Source organism: Topomyia yanbarensis, chromosome 2 (assembly GCF_030247195.1).
Source record: "Topomyia yanbarensis strain Yona2022 chromosome 2, ASM3024719v1, whole genome shotgun sequence".
NCBI classification, from domain to species: Eukaryota; Metazoa; Arthropoda; class Insecta; order Diptera; family Culicidae; genus Topomyia; species Topomyia yanbarensis.
In genome coordinates this window covers 6,834,718-6,853,207 of record NC_080671.1, presented here as the reverse complement: position 1 = coordinate 6,853,207, position 18,490 = coordinate 6,834,718, and the positions used below count along the sequence as shown (strand labels likewise).

The window sequence follows — 18,490 nt, the reverse complement described above, 5'->3', positions numbered from 1 at the left end:
TTTGAAAAAAATTTAAGAATCGAATAGAAGACGCCATAGGGGAAAATAGAATTTTGCGCTTGGTCAAGTCTCCCCATGTTCCCCTATCTAGAAAATGGAACGAAAAATTAAATTTAGTAGGTCTTAGATTCCCGGGAGAAAGTACCAATTAAAAGTGTACAGGTTGAATGTCAAAACTATTTCATGACACTTTCATATAACTACAATAAAAAATCTTACCGTGACAGTAGTAAACTGTGGCACGTAATAAGAATTTAAAAACAAATTTTTCATCTAAATTTATTTGTGTCAAAAAATCATCAATCGCTGCTCAAATTCTCTTCCTATATCAACTGATGTTCTATCCACGACAATAACCACCGACTAAACGTTCCAGAATGGGTCAAGTTAAAAGCCAATTCACCGAGGAGGAATTACAAGACTACGAAGATCTGACATACTTCACCAAAAAGGAAATTCTCTAGTAAGTTGCACCACTCCCTTCGACACACTAATTATTAACATACTAGTTTCGATTGATCTTACAGTGCCCACAAAAAGTTCAAAAGTCTCGCCCCAGAAAAAGTAGGACATAATAAAAACGCTCGTCTGTCGATGAACAAGATTCTCCAGTATCCGGAGCTGAGGGTTAATCCATTCGGCGATCGGATCTGCAAAGTATTTAGTTCTAACAATGGGGAGGTTTCGTTTGAGGACTTTCTCGATATGATGTCTGTGTTTTCGGATGCGGCCCCTAAATCAGTCAAGGCGGAGCATGCCTTCAGGATATTTGGTTCGTTAGAAAAGTATGTCGCAAGATAAAATGAAAATAATCTATTAAAACCTTTGCAGATTTTGATGGCGATGATATGATTGGTAAAAGTGATCTCAAGCAGGTGATACAAAGATTGACGGGGTACAATAACGCTCTCAGTGATGGTGATATCGAACAACTGATAACGGTAAAGCACATGTTGATAGAAACTCGTAAGCAAAACTTTACCCCCTAAAATTATTTTAGAACATACTGGAAGAAGCCGATTTGGATGATGACGGAGCGCTTTCTTTCGCCGAGTTTGAGCATATTATTGACAAGTCCTCCGATTTTACAAAGTAATTGCAACCACATATTTTGCGGCAAGTAACTAACAATTCCATCATTTCAGCTCCTTTCGCATTCGGTTGTAAATGTGTATCGCAAATATCCATCAACTTTAGTTCCAAAAAATCAGCAATCTCTTTTCACTTGGATAGTGAAACATCTCATTAGAAAATGTACTCGAATATTTAGAAAATTGTTTTATTACTGTCCATTGTGTAATGTGTTATTTTAAATAAATGCTAATATTTTGCGTAAATGCCATTTTCTAAGGCTGTAAATAACCAGGCAGTTTCATTCGCATGAAAATCCATGTAGTGAAAAACGACACCAGAATGAAGATGAATCCCATTGCAATGAGTAGGATTTTGTTCAGTTTAGGTTTACCCGGGGTGTGTGTTTGGTCCATGATTATAAAGCCCAGACCGCCAATGGTAAACAGGAAACTGCTTGCAAGTCCCTCCATGATATATTGACCGTTAACACGATACGGCATGAAGGCGACCTGCCAATAGAAAATCAATTACAATTTAGTACCGATATAAAATAAAAAGTACTTACTGGTCGCGAGTGGCCATGTTCATCAGTTGTAGATCCGACACTTGGAGGTTCCACAATCACGTCATATATAATACCTATAGAAATAACATACTTTTACAAGAATTTCAGAAATCGATACAAGTCTACCTCCGGTAACCAGGAAATAAGACAGCAGCACGAACGAAAACACTGTCATCGCCGAAGGTTGCTGAAACCACGACGGCCTTTTAAGTTTCAGGTTCGGAACTTCGAAAAGCATAAAAGGAAGACTGTACAACGATTCCATCGTAATTTCCTATGTTGGAAAGTTATTTATCAGCAAATAATCTCGAAAAAAAACCTAGAAAATTGAAACTCGCTGTTTATTTCTGCGTTAGCTTTATAGTGACGTGCCGCAAACGAGAAACGTAAATAATGCTGGCAGTACAAGGCTGGCAGTTTCATATGAGTCGATTGACAACCTTCTAAGAAAATCGGTACAGATCTTTCATTGGGGCTCAAGTCGCAATGTACTCAAATGGTGAAAAATCAATTTGAATATTCGATTATGCTTTTCTACCTGGTACCTGGAAAGAATTTTACAATAGCATTTACCCTACAAACAATCATAAAACAATAAATATTATAGTTATTACTGGTTCAACATTGTTCTATGCCAAGTTCTCACAGTGGATTTACAATAACATTTCATGTAACAATAAATTTCACTGTTCAGCAAAAAACTGATACAGTGCATTTACAATAAATTTTACTGTTTTCGAGCAAAAGATGTATGGAGAAAAATTGATTTTTTAAATGTTAAGATACATAACCACCCCCCTCCCCCCTTTTCACTGTAAAAGTCTATTTTACATTGAAATTTACTGTAAAAACGTTAAAGTTTATTGTTTTTGTATTGTAGCATAACACTAAAACTTACTGTAAATTATTGTAAAATTACTGTACAGTCACAGTGAAAATCATGGTTTTGTTACTGTACATTTCTGTTCGGGTATGTTCAGGAGAGTTTCAGTTAAAGATGTACAATGTTGACAGTTCTATAATATAAAACTAAAAAATTTAAAACTAGAATTTGCTGTCCCCAGCAGTAGTTTTACCGGGTGATCAATAGAAGTTTAAAATTCTTGTCCCGCCATGCCTTCAGAGTTACTGCATTAAGAATTATTTTTCCCCCAGTCTATCGGATCTAAGTGTCTGTGCTGTGCTGAGTACTCTCCATGTATTTAAAACACAGTTAAAAATAACAAATAGAACGGCGTCGTATAACAATTTTAAAACAAAACTGTTCGAAATTGTAAAAAAACGCTCTGCTGGGGATGTGAATGTTTCAGTTTTACCCAAATGAAGATACAGTACCAAATACAAATACAGTACGAGTACAGCAACCAACAGTCCTATGGAAACATTAATAACTACCGCACACTATTTAATACGTTAACTGCCAGTGTGGCTCCGTAAAACAGCGGCAATGATAACAGCCCAGCCTTGAGCGGGTTTCTGGCATTCAAAACATTACCAACATTTTTTTCAAACAAACTGGAACTTTTCTTGAAAATAACTGGATTCTCGAAAAAAAACTTACTTTACCCTTGTAATGTTTAAGTCAACGATTCAATTAACGTAATTTTAAGTAAACACGTATGCTCCATACCTTTTACTGAAAATTTGAATCGGTTTTTTGATATTGCTGTCCAAATTTTTAAATTTTTTTAAAACATTCAAATTTGATTGTAGTTGTAATAGTTACAGTCGAATTTTACGGTTTGAATCTACGCATGCACAAAATCCTAAATTTTAGACCATTTGCTAAAATTGAGGATGCACTTAAAACTTTCTTACGATACCACTATAACAACTAGTTGAGAATTCAACTAATGTTCTTCAAAATATTTGATATAATGATTAAGTAAAATTTATTTGAAATCGAATCAAAATGTACATTCCCGAACCGTTTTACTTACAAATGGTATCAAAAGAATTCAGGTTACGGTAGATTAAAATCTTATTCTGGGGCACTCTGAATCATCTCATCGCTTGCTTGAAACACAGCTTGAAAGTTCTTTGAATCAAGTTACAATTTGTGAGAAAAAATTAAATAAATGAATATTTAAAAAAAACTGGATAAAACTGGCTCAAACTAGGGGCAGATCACTTGTGATGCATTTTTAAAAATCAGCGAAATTAAATGCATTTATTTCCATCAAAATAGAAATTCATAATGTATTTTGCGTTGCGTGCAATGTTTTTGCGTTGCGTGTAAGACGTCAAAACCCTAAAAAAAACTAGCCCTACATTTAACAAAACGTCGAACAAAGTGGATCAGCGTAGGACGTTTGTTAAACAAACTTTTCTGCGAGGGAGTGCAAAGCTGATGCAAAAATGGAAAATAAATGCATTTTTTCTAATTTGATGCAATTTTTGTAATACATTCTTAGAGTGATCTGCCCCTAGGGCTCAAATTTAAAAAAAACTGGAAGATTTTTTTGATTGTCTGTTTGACTGGATGTTGTAAAAAAAACTGAAAGAATCCAGTTTTGTCTGTCATAGAGTAGTATTATTATTAATCAATTAATTTGGCTGAAGAATAGACTTTCGGTTAAAATGGAGTAAAAGCGGAACCATAAAACTTCTCCTTTGTGTACATTTTCAATCGAAATATTAATTTGTTATTTGGTAACAATATACAATAGAAATATACAGTAACAAAACCATGATTTTCACTGTGACAGTACAGTAATTTTACAATAATTTACAGTAAGTTTTAGTGTTATGCTACAATACAAAAACAATAAACTTTAACGTTTTTACAGTAAATTTCAATGTAAAATAGACTTTTACAGTAAAAAAGGGGGGTGGTTATGTATCTTAACATTTAAAAAAATCAATTTTTCCCAGCATTTTTTTCTCGAAAACAGTAAAATTTAATGTGAATAGTGCATATAGTATCAGTATTTTGCTTAACAGTGAAATTTGTTACATGAAATTTTATTGTAAATCTACTGTGAGAACTTGGCATCTAACAATGTTGAAACAGTAATAACTATAATATTTATTGTTTTATGATTGTTTGTAGGGTAAATGCTATTGTAAAATTCTATCTGGGTATGACGCAATAATAAAAGTGCTTGTTTTTTTCGCAAAGCATCGCTTCAGTTTATTACTAGGCTGTCACTCTGATGGCGAACCGAGTTCATCGAGGGGTCGTATTTTCTTGGTGCTTAGACTTATCCAGCTGCATTTGTTTGAATTGGGAGGAAAACAAATCGTTTACACGGTGAATTGGGAGGAAAACAAACCGCTTCTGGGCTTAAGGGGAGGGATGTAGTATAAAAATGCGAGACCTCAGTGTGTGTAATTTAAACGTCAGATATCTCAATGGTAAATCTCTTACCACTCTATCTTGAGTATATCTTTGATATTGCTTCAATACGTCAATCCCATTTGAAATGTACATCGTCAATACAACTTTTTTCCAGCCCGCTTTATGAAAGTGCGCAATACTCAAAAATTGACAATGCGCTACCCTTTATTTGGGACTCCTTTATATACCGTCTTGGTTTTCTATCTTGTGCAACTATTATAAATGTGTGCGTGAAACATCCAGTTGGTTACCAAATTTCCCAACGTGTGTATGTATATCAATGCAAAGTGAACTACTCAGTCAGCCTCAGCAGTGAAGCAGCTCGTGTTTTTCAAAGGTTTTTTTTCCTGTTCGTCGTGACGGAGTGTCGTATTTTCGCTAGAAACTGTCGCGGAAGCGTTCGAAATGGTTAAAATTCAGTGCATGAGTATTCGCAGATTGTGATTCCGGTGGATTTGGGCACATTTGCGTCTAGGTAAGCAGATATTTTTCCTATTTTGCTAGGTCCTCCAAACTCGAATGGGGTGCTCGTGGTGTTCTTTTCTTCGCCATCAAGTTGTGCCTGTAGCGAACGTCAGCCATCATAGCTCGCTCGTAACACACGCATACTGGTATGTTTAAGGGCACTTGGGTGTGATATTGACAGTATAGCCAAGATTGTAGAATATGGAATACTGATAAAATTATTGGTCCTTTACTCCTTTCTCCTTTGTTTTTCAATTGGCGAAAATGAGACGGAGAACACTGTTCTGGTTAGGAGGTTAGGGTCCTTGTACCAACACTATAATGAAAAGTTCTCTTTACGTACCTGTCAAAGTATGAACGTACACCGTGGAAAGGTTTCCTTTGTGAGTTTTCACCGCGGTGGGCGTTCTGTATACTTTTTCACGAAAAAGTTTGCAAAATACCAATAGGGCAATTAAAACCCGTGTTGTTTTGGTCTTTTCCAATGCAATGCAGCTGATGTTATCGTGCTCAATTAAACTGTCTAAAAAATTAATACTTTAAAAAGACTAGAGATTGTTAAAAATATTTTTTTTGCTTGTTAATTTGCTGCGCAGTGGAATTTCATAGAAAATTCACGTTAATTCGCACAGTTACCCTTCGTAGTAATTGCACATTTTTGTTTCTAAATTATTACTAGTGAAGAGGAACCAGCTAAACAAAAGTTTGTTTACAGTTTATACTAATTTCATCTGTAAAGAACCGAAATAGATAAAAATAGAGTGAATACCAGATTTGGCCAGCCTCATGGAAATTAGTGTGGTTTAGTCGACGACCAAGTCAAATCTGAGTGAATCCTAAATACTTAAAGGAGATAAAAACGGGTTTTTACTGTATAGTTATGTTTCTATTCTGACAGCTAAAACAGTAACTATTGGTTTAAAAATATTTTTTATTGAATTTAAGATGTATTTTAAGTACTCATCAGCATGATACTGAAGAATTTGTTTAACACCTTTCTTATCTCTTATCGTTTTTTTTTTCTTTTCCACTACAGGAACTCCCGCATCATTGTGGCAGCGCTGGAATCGAATGGTAGTAGTGCGCCCCGTTTGGTAGCAAGAGGTTTGCGTTTGTGTGCGGTATCGTCATTAGTTTTTGCTGTCGTCGTCTCGTCGGTCGTTCGATACGTGCACTGCAAAAGAAGACGGTTCACAACCGCACAAGGAATATAGATCGAGAGCGAGACGATTTTCAGCAGAGCAAACTTTGAAATTGAAATTACCTTCGAATCAACCAAATAATTTATCCATTGGAGAGTGGCGACCAGCGAAATTTATGCAGCAGACCGACAGCTATTGAACGAACGCAAGAAAGGCTCCACTTTACGGAGGCCAACCAAAACTGGGGCTTGCTTTTTAGCTTCGCTGGACAAGTTGATTTGACGAGGGGCAATAGCAGCTGGAGTGAATTGCGAAAGGAAACTCGAAACTATCGGGGCAAATTCTTTACCGTCAAGGAGACGTAACAGAAGCAAGAAAGGCTACTTCTCCTGCGTGTTGTGAATCGACGAAGCGCTAGAACTAAAGAAGGCGAATTGGTTCAGAAAAATAGCCCTGAGTACGAGGTAAGTGTTTGCGTGCGTGTGCCCTTCTAGCGAAATTAGTACTGAAGGAATATATATTTTTTCACTCGAGTCCGTTCCTAAATCCATTAGGACGAGTCAAAAAGGCTGTTTCTTGCTGCTGGATGAAACAGCGTAGCAGACGAAGTAAAGCTGCATGTCTAGTATTGGCGCAGACCTAATGTCACTTTTGTGAGCGAGATTGTACAAATGAGGGGCTCCCTTCTGTCGCAATTGTCGACTTTTGGGCTCCGTTTTTTTTGCGCTCTCCATTTTTCAGTTTCCTTTGTTTTGAAGCTAATTCTGTTATGTATTACACTGATTATTTCAATCTGCTACACCACCACTGTCAGGGAGTTTATTTTTGGTTTTTACTACGTATCAGTTATGTTGATTACATATGTCGCTCTTCATACTGATAGAGAAAATTGTACTGCATGGACATTTTCATCGTCCTAATGAAGGACAGGTTAAAGCTGGAGTTTGATGTCTGCAGGATTGTCACTAGAAAATTTCATTTCTATTTATTTATGAGGTTGTGGCTTCGCTCGATTCCTCTTGCATCGTTGATAATTTATTGGTATCGCATAATACGTTGCTTCTAGCTGCGCTTGGCGGTACATGTAGTTTCCGATTTGGTTAGGTCTCTCTGTGTCAGCGGTCTAATGTAACATCCTTCTCGGCACGATGATCGCAGCTGATGCGGATACAGCTGAATATGGGTGCTACGCGACGTAGGAGTGGAATTTACACTGAGGAAAACGGAACACCAAAGGGATCCCTCCTGGCTCCATATTTGCCACACCGACGACACAGTGGTGGTTGTGATGGGAAGGACCAAGGGCGAGGGGCAAGCGCTAAATATTCGATGCGACGCAGTGCCAAAAGTCGTACTTAATTATTTACTTTAAGTACCAGAAAGTACGTAAATTACCGCCAATATTTAAAAAGTACGTGTTAAATTTATTGTAATTTAATTACAGCAAATATTTTAAGTACAGCGTATTCTAACTTTAAATGCGCAAAATATTTTAATTATTGCCAATATGTACTTTAAATACTTTAGGTACTTGCACATTAATTACATTAAGTATCTTATTAGGTACAACAGAAACGCTTTTAAATACTTCCATTGATTAATTTCTTATATAAAAAATTCGTCGGTATTTTCAATACGACGCTCTGAAGGCTGCTAGTGCTGGCCTCTCGACCAAAGGTCGAACTTGCATCAAGCTACAAACCGCAGTCAACGCCATCTTCAAATGGGCAACCTCAGTCGGCTTCTGGTTATCCACCTCTAAAAGCTTCTACACCCACCTTCGCATCACCTTCCATCCATCCCCCGACCGGCCGATCAAAATAGCCGATTCACCAATAGCTTACAAAAAGGATAACTTCTTTTGCCCCCCCACTTTCGGCGGGAGAGGATCGAATGCGTCAACCGCAATAGACTAGTACAAACCGTATGTGGCCGGCACCAGAAGTACAATAGGAATACTACACTCCAAATAAGTGAAGCACTAATGCATAAACGGATATATTATAGAATCAAGCTCTGCGGAAAATATCACAGAAGGAATTAACAACTTCCTGTCACATCCTCTACCATGGGTCCATACGGACCGTATCGAAGTTACTGCCGGCGTCCAACAATTCCGCTGGAAAATCGCCCTAGTGATCCTCCGGTGTGTGCTGAACATCCTCAAAGGGACGGACGGTGACGAATCTGCACAAGATGAAAACAGCTCAAGAATTATACGCGGAATTCGCAGGAAGAAACTACGACCACGATATTCACGGATTCCCTCTGAATATTCCGCGCGCTCGAGAGCAGCCAGTCCCGACGCATCTCTATCCAGACAACAAAGATCGAAGCTGATTCCCTCACCACACTTTATTGGATCCCCTTTTATCTTGCAGATTAACGACCATCTGTTATACGAAGATTTAGGTGTGGGTGACGCTCTGTTAAGGTTGCACAGAGAATGCGCAAAATTCGCAAACGAAAAAAGCAGTTTTTTTCTACACCGTATGTCAGATCTTCATAAAAATCAATCAGCAGTACTGTAACAACATTTTACATACGCTGATTCATTTTTATGAAGATCTAACATACGGTGTGGAAAAAAACTGCTTTTTTCGTTTGCGAATTTTGCGCATTCTCTGTGCAACCTTAACGTCAATTTTCCAAGATTGGAGAGATTAGGCCAGGCATCTTCATCTCGTCGAAGCGATTTTGGACCAAGGAACCAATGATTGCTCGTTGTAAAATCAGGAACTCGAGAAGATTTAGTTTCGTAATCGCTAAGTCTCGCACTAGTCGTTTTGATTTCAAGATTTCACTGGCACGGAATACTACAAACTGTCGGATTTCAGCCACCATAATACATCTTTGGAATCTGTCCAGTAGTATCGCTTACGAATGGCGAATAGAGCCGCTTAGCTTTATAATATGCAGGAATTTCGGGTGCTCTACTCTGGCTTTTGCTTCCAGTAATGGGCATTGGATTACACCCCTTCGTGTAATTTAAGATATTTGATTGCTGCAATGCCGTTCTCGTTTGCAGTCGCGAACGCCGTCATCTCTGCGTTAGGTTTGACCGGAGTCAATGTCCGGTGACATCGTGGAACTTCAACCAATCCCATCTTGGAGAAGCCAGTTTTGTCAGTCACTTCTCGAGCGGAGCGGCTTTGACAAGGTCATCCCATCACCAGAAGTTACAGAAACATTAATAGATGCACAATCAACCCCAAAGGATCGAATATCAGCATCAGTATAGGGAAAACATCTCAGTCCGTTGCCCATCGACTATTTGATAACAAAGCTTGATCGTAGTGAGACAAAACTTTGTATGTCAAACGATCGATTGAAGTATTCCATCACATTCCGAGCGCCTTTTTCTCCTCCGTCTTTACGTTCTTCAGTGTAACCATAATCGTATCACTATCAGTGCTAGATATCCATTTGCTTATTTCGATGTCAGCTTGCTCATGGATTTTTTTCACATTCTGAACCAATTTAACTGCATCTTCTTCCGTTGCCATGCTTACGAACATGTCATCAACATTGTGTTGCTTGATGATAGAATCCACTACTTCTGGATACCTGAACGACGTACACGTTGGTCTCACACTCATTGGTGTTTATTTATTTGTTGTATTAACACTAACAGACCCAATGGTGGTTCTTAGCCTAGTTACATTTAAGGATGGACGAATACTTCTTTGTAATCGTATTGTCCAAGTTGAAGTCAAATCCTGTGGCAACTCGATTGAAGCTTCACTGCAGTCCGGCAACAGCGCAGTACATATAGTTGAGGATAATTATGTTATATTGTTTGAAGTAGGCAACTCTATTTTATATTCTTCTTAATGAAAATTAACGATGAAATGTCTACTTGTTCAATAATGAAAAAATAATTAGAATCGGTCATCAAACCATTGAGATATGGCCTTTTGAAGTAAACATTCCAACTTTTATCCATTTTTTTAAATTTACACATTATATTTAACGTTTGGTAGACAACACACAATCTACTGGACGGATCTAGCTTCGTGCCACCATTCAAATGTTATCCTGGAGTGGTACGAAGCCAATGAGGTCACTATCGTCCCAAGGACATGAATCCCCCCCCCCCCCCCCCCGCCACAGGAAGTTAGACGTACGATACGTACGGGGGTCTATCATTGACATCACGTTCTGCAGTCCTTCACCGAGGACGAACATGGACTGGACTTCAGCAAAGACTTCTTCGTGGAGGCCTTTCGTCCAAACAGCAGGACCAGGAACGTTGATGCGACTGATCTAACAAGTATGATGGCCTGTGGCGCCATAATGCCACAAAAAATAGAGCCACGCAGTAGACGACGTCCAGCTTACTGAGCGAACGAGACGCTCAGTAAGCTACGCACTGTCTGCCTCAGGCGGACTCAGAGAGCAGTATCGGAATCAAATAGAAAGGAGTGCAAGGTGGCGTTTCAAAAAGCTTGCTTTGAAACGATATCAAGCTTAGCAATGCAGATTTGCCATAAGAGGCTGTGCTGAGAAGAAGACGCCAATCCCTGAAGGAACGCGTGCGGTATCGTGACGGTAAAGATCAAGCGCCCGTCGATGCCAGCCGAGCTGTGCCCGGTTAAGCTGAAGATAATCGTTGAGGGTCTCTTCCCGATGCACGATCCAACGACCTGGTCACCGACACCGTACGGCAAAAAAGACAGAGCAGACGATTGAAACTGTACAGAAGCTGGAGTTGCTTTCAAAGCCAGGGAAGCCATCGGGTGATCCGGCCTCGTCTAGGCCTATATGTTTGCTGGATACACTAGGAAAACTCCTGGAAAGAATCAACAAGCTGGTGAAATGCACGGAGGGTAAGCGCGGACTGTCCAAGATGCAGGTCGGATTTTGCAAAACAGTATCGACAGTTGAGGTAATTCGGACAGTGCTAGAGGTGCCGAAAAGGCATCTAAACAGAAGCGAAGAGTAAATCGATACTGCGCTGTGATCACAATAGATGTGAAGAACGCATTTAACAGCGCCAATTGGGAAACCATCGCTGAAAAGTTACTTCCAGAGAAACGAACGAAGGGCAAAAATCAACGCGAGTGACAACGAGTGTCCCTCCGAGCTCCAGCTCTTTTAGACGGGATGTACGGTGAGGTCTTGACATTGCGGCTGTCCAGAAAAGTGAAAATCGTGACTTTCGCGGACGACGTATCACTAACGATGATGCGTGAGACACTTGCAGAAGTGGAGTGTCTGTGTCGAAGACAATAGACGCGATCTAGATCTGGATGCACTTAACCCCGTGCAAATAGCTCAACATAAGACGACATCCCCCAGAAGTAATACCGAGAGGTAGTTCCTGGGAGGAATGATGGCGGAGCCCAATGGAGTTTAGTCGGTATTAATGGCTGGTCACCATTCGAGTCCGACACGCCCCCAGTGCACCCCGTGTGGTAGATTGGACCCTACCGTTAGCACGTGTACTGGGCTAGGACATAAAGGTCTTCTCCATTGTAAAAAAAAAAAAAAAAAGACGGAGGTGTTGTTGGTCAGCAAGTGCAAAATCGCTCAGCGGATGCAGATCGACGTCGGAGGGCACGTGATTGCATCGAAGCGAGCATTGCAGTAATTGGGTTGAGCTTCAACAATCACGTCGCCTACGCTTGTGAAAAGTCGACGAAGGCAACGAACGCAATAGCGAGAATCAGCCAAATGTCGGCGGCCCGAGAAGCAGCACAAGACGTCTCACGGTGCTCCTAAAACCATAAATTTATCATACGGCATTCGAAAGATACAGTATTTAAGCATCTTCTCAGTGAATTTCAAAATGATCCATCGAGAGATTTATGACACGTTTCATAAGGCTACCAGCAAACACCCACGGGTTTGGTCCTATCTCTATAAACAAAAAATATTTGTCAACTTATTTAATACATGGCATTCGAAAGATATAGTAATCAAGTATATCCCCTTCAAGTTTGAAAATATTTCATGGACGGAATCGAAATTTATAACGGTTTGGATGCGGTATGCGGTCATAGATGGGTTTTCTACCAGACTTCAAGCGTGAATCCATGTTTGTTCATTGACTATTTAGATCGTTTATACGTGTCGCGGTTTTTAAAGGACAACCTTACCATTTAATTACATAAATATAATGTACAAAAGGTATTATTTATATGGAACACTGAAAAAATATGAAAATAGGGTTGTCTACCAAACGTATTGCTTCAACAGAGGAAGCAGACGCTTCTGTAGCTGCTGTAATCACGAACGGCGTACTCCGTTTGCCACATGAGCAGATCGCTTAGCAAACTTTGAAAGTTTCCAGCCCGCGACTTTCCCCCGTACCTTTGCCGTTCGTCACGATTTGGAGCCTGCTGAAGTTTGTACGTATACAGTCCCTCCCGATCCTTGGTTCTCTGGAGGAAAGACTTAAACAGATTCAACTTTTTGACCACATCCCTGAGCGAAGCATTGGGATTCCGCTTAAACGCTTTTCCTACACGTTTGTAGTCCTGATCAGAGTTAAAAATATTCAAATTCATTGAATGAAAATTGATCATATTCAGCCGCATTCATTTTCAATATTCAGCGACGCAGCTGAAAACGTCAAACGAACAAACCGCCCATTCATCCATGCAGATTTTCATTCGTTTCCGATTATTACACGAAGCGACCGTGCAGTAACGAATCAAACGCATCAAAGTAGGCCCTGGCACAATGTAAGCGATGATGATTGTTGTTTCAGTTGCTTTACCGGCATTTGAAAACATTTTCCTAGATAATTAGTGAATGAATATATTGTACGATATTCAACTGAATGATTAACATGGATATTTGAATGAATATTTTTTCTATTCACCGCGAGTCGCATCAGGTTCATTTTCAGTCGTCAAAAAACAGATTCGATTATTTTTAACTCTGGTCCTGATCACTAATTGAACAATCATTTTGATCGCTTTTCTATTTCCGTTTGATGCTCAGCAGGCATTGTAATTCTCTCTTACTCACGCGAAAAGAAGCTTATCCGATGTCCAACTTTTCCGAGATAAGATGAGTCGCAAAATTCTCCGTCTCCACAAATGGCGTGAGAAATAATTTTCCGCATAAAATTTATTTGATTTTTTCCTTCTCACCGGAGAAGGTGATAATATTTTAATTTCGTGGAAATCAATAAAAGCGTCAAAATATACATTCAATTTTAAAGAAAGGCGGCAAAGAAGTACGATAGACTTGTTCTTTCGTGTTTTGGAATAGTGACAGCAAGGCAGCAAGCGCCAAAAGGATACCGTGATTAACTCATTCGCTCATTCTCCGGCTGTTTTATTTATCCGGAGAAATAACACGTTGTATTTATCCGGAGAAGTTGTGTGAGTGCCAATAACTTTTCGTGTGAAAATGTGAGTTTTTAATGTCGCAGTAGCAAATTATCTGGACGCATTTACTCATATGAGCGATAAATGCAATGCCCGATGCTCAGAGTTTGCTAGTAACGTTTAGTCGCACGACTCACCATTGATTGCACGATTCCGAGTTGTTTTCCGATGTCCCAATGAGAGAGTTGAGGATTTTCTAGATGCTTACGCAAAATCAATTCGTGACGTTGCTTTTTGGATGACTTCCAAACTTCCTTTATGACCATACGCACTGTAACTGTGTTTGTGTCCTAGACATCGAACAAGTCAATTTGAAGTTGGAATCCCCGGGAATTATTTCGCAGAGTTTAATGTTAAAGCGATCCTTGCCGCGAATTTTAATGCTCATGCACGCTTAATTGTTATAGCGCGTTTTGAAGATTCACTCATACGCATAAATTATATTGATAACATTCATTGCATAAAGACTAACGTAACGTTTATCAGGGGCGACGCAGCGGCAGTTGGTGGGGCGTAAGAGTCGTGGTCAACAGACTTCATCAGCAATACTCCGCAACAAATATCACAATCGTTTGTCCAGGACGGTGATAGAATAATAAGCGTTGAATATGCAGGAAAAATACGCACCGTTTAGTTCAAGCGGAATGATGGCAAATCTTTCATGTTTAAACATAGGCAATGTTTCGGCCATTGACTACATACGTCCATCATAGGGACAAAAACACATGTTTTTATAAAATACGAACATTACCAATAGTTGATGTTGCTGGTTGGTGTTAAGCCTGTGGCTTTCGACTGGTATTCTGGTTGGTTCAGATGCCATCTTGTCTGGCTGGTGGATGTGAATTACTATCACTTCTTTGTTCGAGTCTAATGCCCAACTAGTTCAAATGGATTTATTTCGATGGATTCGTCGTCTTTGGGGGCAGACGCGAATATAACTCACGTATCTAAAGGATGAAGAATCGGGAATGGCCTAGTTCTACATCAGGTTTTGTCATGAACTTTACCAGCATAGTTCATAACTGGTAAATTTTGTTTTTAAATCGATTTCCGAAGGAATGACTTCCACGGGTACCTTTAATACTAAACTTGTAAATTTAATGTTTCTATCATTGAAAAAATGTACAATGTTAATGAAATGATTGTCACATTTCTTCCGTTTCAGCTTCATTGGGATTGGCTTCAAGAGCCTCGCTACTGGCGGTGATACTGGTGGCAACAGAGGGGCATCTGACTGACTGACTGACGATAGACCGATATATAATCGACAATGGAATTGCGCGTGGGCAACAAATACCGGCTGGGTCGTAAAATCGGTTCCGGCTCGTTTGGAGACATCTATTTGGGGACAAACATTTCCACCGGCGAGGAGGTTGCCATAAAACTCGAATGTATCAAAACCAAACATCCACAGCTGCATATTGAGAGCAAATTCTATCGGATGCTCCAGGGCGCTGTGGGCATTCCGACCATCAAGTGGTGCGGTTCGGAGGGTGACTATAATGTGATGGTAATGGAGCTGTTAGGGCCTTCGCTGGAAGATTTGTTCAATTTTTGCTCAAGACGATTCACACTCAAGACTGTGCTGCTCCTTGCTGATCAGATGATTTCCCGTATCGATTTCATACACTCGAGAAGTTTCATCCATCGGGACATTAAACCGGACAACTTCCTTATGGGACTGGGGAAGAAGGGGAACCTAGTGTACATAATTGATTTCGGTCTGGCGAAAAAATATAAAGATTCCAAAACCATGCAACACATTCCTTACCGGGAAAATAAGAACCTGACCGGTACGGCGCGCTACGCTTCAATTAACACACATTTAGGCATCGAGCAGAGCCGTCGAGATGATCTAGAATCGCTGGGATATGTGCTAATGTATTTCAATTTGGGCACGCTGCCATGGCAAGGACTGAAAGCGGCCAACAAACGACAAAAATATGAAAGGATCTCTGAGAAAAAACTTTCGACTCCAATCGAAGATCTGTGTAAGGGTTTCCCACCCGAATTCGGTTCTTATTTATCTTACTGTCGCCAGATGGACTTCATACAACGTCCCGATTACTGCTACCTGCGGAAGGTGTTCCGAACTTTGTTTGCCCGACAAGGATACACGTATGACTACGTGTTCGATTGGAATATGCTAAAGTTCGGAGGTTCCTCCCGTCACAACAACACAAACGATCGGACCAAAGCCGGTGCTGTCGTTCAGGCAAACGATTCCACGCCCATCAATACCAGCATGGTAGTCACCGGTGGAACCGGTGTTGTACCGACTGCAACCGGAACAAATGCATCCTTAGCGAAAAATGATTCCTGTAAACAGCTCGCCAACAGACTGGTCCAGATGATGGCACAAACCCGACCGGGAGTCGATGGACAGCAGGTTCCTGTACCCGGAGCACCTCAGCAGCAGCAGCCGCAACCGACTCACAACAACAACGCCGGCGGTGCAAATCCTGAACCGATTGCGACCTTCTCTCGACACGACACACCGGAGCGCCGTTCGTCCATTCGCTTGCGTGGCCAAAATCTAGACTCACGAAATATTGAATAATATTAAATTCTTTGCTTAAGTTTTTATTTACATATATAATTTTAAATATTATATACGTGAAAATCAGTCTCCCCCGGTAAGGTGAATTGCAGGTGAAAGATAGATCTAGAGACAGCTTGGAATGTTTTGCAATTGGAAGGTTAACCTGTAACTGCAAAAAAACATAGTATTGATCCTTCTTATTTTTTTTTTACTCAACAAAGAAGGATTACTACAACATTATACATAGACTAGCTAGAGTGAAAATTTACACACAAAGCAAAGCCGGGATGAAATGATGAAATAGGCAGAGAAACAGTTTATTATATGTTTAAGTGTCGGCCTGGCCACTCACTAAGGGGGTGGGTTGCTGAAGGAGAAACACTATATGAAAGTTTAGCTATAATTGAATTATTAATTAATTAATCAATTAATTAATGATAATGAGAAATGTAGTAAGTGAAGCTCGAAAAAGGAGAACATAATACAAAATGGAAGCAGATGAAATTGGCAGTTTAACAGTCCCTCACTTTAACAAAAATCGCTGAATAAACAGTCACAGACTGTACACGAAACTACACTATTGTATGTTTGTATTCATACAAGTTCAATATACGCGTGGGAGAAAATGCAAAGTTGGCCGCCAGCTCTCGTAAAAGAGAACATAGTAGAACTATAAGCATATTTAGAGATTAAATCAACAAACAAAACAAAAAAAAAACGGTAACACTTAACGACTTAGTCTTAGGCTACAGTACATCTACTTCCACTAACTGCAGCATAACGACGTGGGAATCCTAAAACAATCCAACACATCATACCAGCTTACTTTTTCTTTTAGCTGGCATTAAATTGATAAAATGTTTTCTGTTGGGCCAATTACAGACATTACAATAAACAGAAATTAGTTAAATGTAATAACCTTGATACAATTGTGACATCCGACGTATGTTTGGTTCATTTTATTAGCATCTACTATTTGGATTGTATATACAAACTTGACAAACACCGTGGCCTAATACACGAAAAAATAACAAACTTTTGTTGTCCTTCGCAAAAATGTACAGCTGATAAAACGTTCTGGATTCGGGTGACGTGTTTGGAGTTCGAAATAAAACGAAAATCCATGACCTTATCGTGTGTAAGAGTTGGGGAAGCTAAAATAAAATCCAGTATGGGGTTGAAATGGGAGTATGCTTGTTTGGAGTGTCTGTGAAATTGTAGAGATTTTGTTTAACCATGCACGCTTAAGTTTATCCTTTCCTGGAGTTGCATGAATGTGAACGTATTGCAGCTTTCTGCCGTAGATTCAAGGTGAATAAAAAGCCGAAGTTATCATTTAAAAGTGGTAGAGGAAGAATTCAACTATTAAGAATAAAAACAATGATTTATTGCTAATCACATACAACTAAGAGTAAATAAGAAATACCTACCAATCGTGATAGTAGAGAAGTAACGAAACAAAACGAACATGCGGAACTGTTTGAAACAACAAAACAAAAAAATACATTTGGGAATGGTGCTGCCAGATCAGCTCGCATCGCAAATATAAGCTACAGAAAACAAACAACCTTTTCAATTGTAAAAATAACAAGAAAAATTGCGAGAAATTGAATAATGTAACTTTTTCTTTCCTCAGCGAAGAAGAAAACACATTTCCGACAAAGTTCTGTATGTTTGAAATCAATATTAATTCATATTGTCATTTAAATAACTGCAAAAAAACAGTAGAAATTTCATCCACTTTTTGAGATAAGGGTAAAAGGTCAGACGGCGGGAGTAAGCGAAGAATAATTAAAAGGAAATCAAAGCTTCTGCGTCTAACTAATAGCGATGTTTACTGATAAAAGAAACAATACCTATAAACATAGTACATTATATAAAACAAAATGATATAATGAAATAATTCTAGAAAAAAAAATACATTGTTTAATGGTAATCTTGCGAATGAATGAAACAGCACTAGCAAACAAAGCAAGCGAAAAGAATGATACATTTTTAGATGGTAACAGTAATTAT

General features: G+C 39.3%; 3 protein-coding genes across 3 annotated transcripts; 2 read left to right on the top strand and 1 right to left on the bottom strand.

Moving 5' to 3' along the window:
* Window positions 1-220: 220 nt before the first annotated feature.
* LOC131682696 (calcium and integrin-binding protein 1-like) lies at window positions 221-1,362 on the top strand. Its single transcript, XM_058964381.1, has 5 exons — window positions 221-463; window positions 528-772; window positions 832-941; window positions 1,001-1,092; window positions 1,146-1,362. Exons 1-5 carry the CDS (start codon window positions 378-380, stop codon window positions 1,165-1,167), a joined length of 555 nt encoding a protein of 184 aa, XP_058820364.1. The 5' UTR covers window positions 221-377; the 3' UTR covers window positions 1,168-1,362.
* Window positions 1,266-2,007, bottom strand: LOC131682697 (putative oligosaccharyltransferase complex subunit CG9662). Its single transcript, XM_058964382.1, has 3 exons — window positions 1,766-2,007; window positions 1,640-1,713; window positions 1,266-1,583 (listed from the first exon to the last, which is right to left on the bottom strand). The coding sequence occupies exons 1-3, from the start codon at window positions 1,902-1,904 to the stop codon at window positions 1,347-1,349; spliced, it is 450 nt and encodes a 149-aa protein (XP_058820365.1). The 5' UTR covers window positions 1,905-2,007; the 3' UTR covers window positions 1,266-1,346.
* Window positions 2,008-5,272: 3,265 nt separating this feature from the next.
* On the top strand, window positions 5,273-17,509 carry LOC131678550 (casein kinase I). Its single transcript, XM_058958764.1, has 3 exons — window positions 5,273-5,454; window positions 6,481-7,050; window positions 15,098-17,509. Exon 3 carries the CDS (start codon window positions 15,203-15,205, stop codon window positions 16,490-16,492), a length of 1,290 nt encoding a protein of 429 aa, XP_058814747.1. The 5' UTR covers window positions 5,273-5,454; window positions 6,481-7,050; window positions 15,098-15,202; the 3' UTR covers window positions 16,493-17,509.
* Window positions 17,510-18,490: the final 981 nt, after the last annotated feature.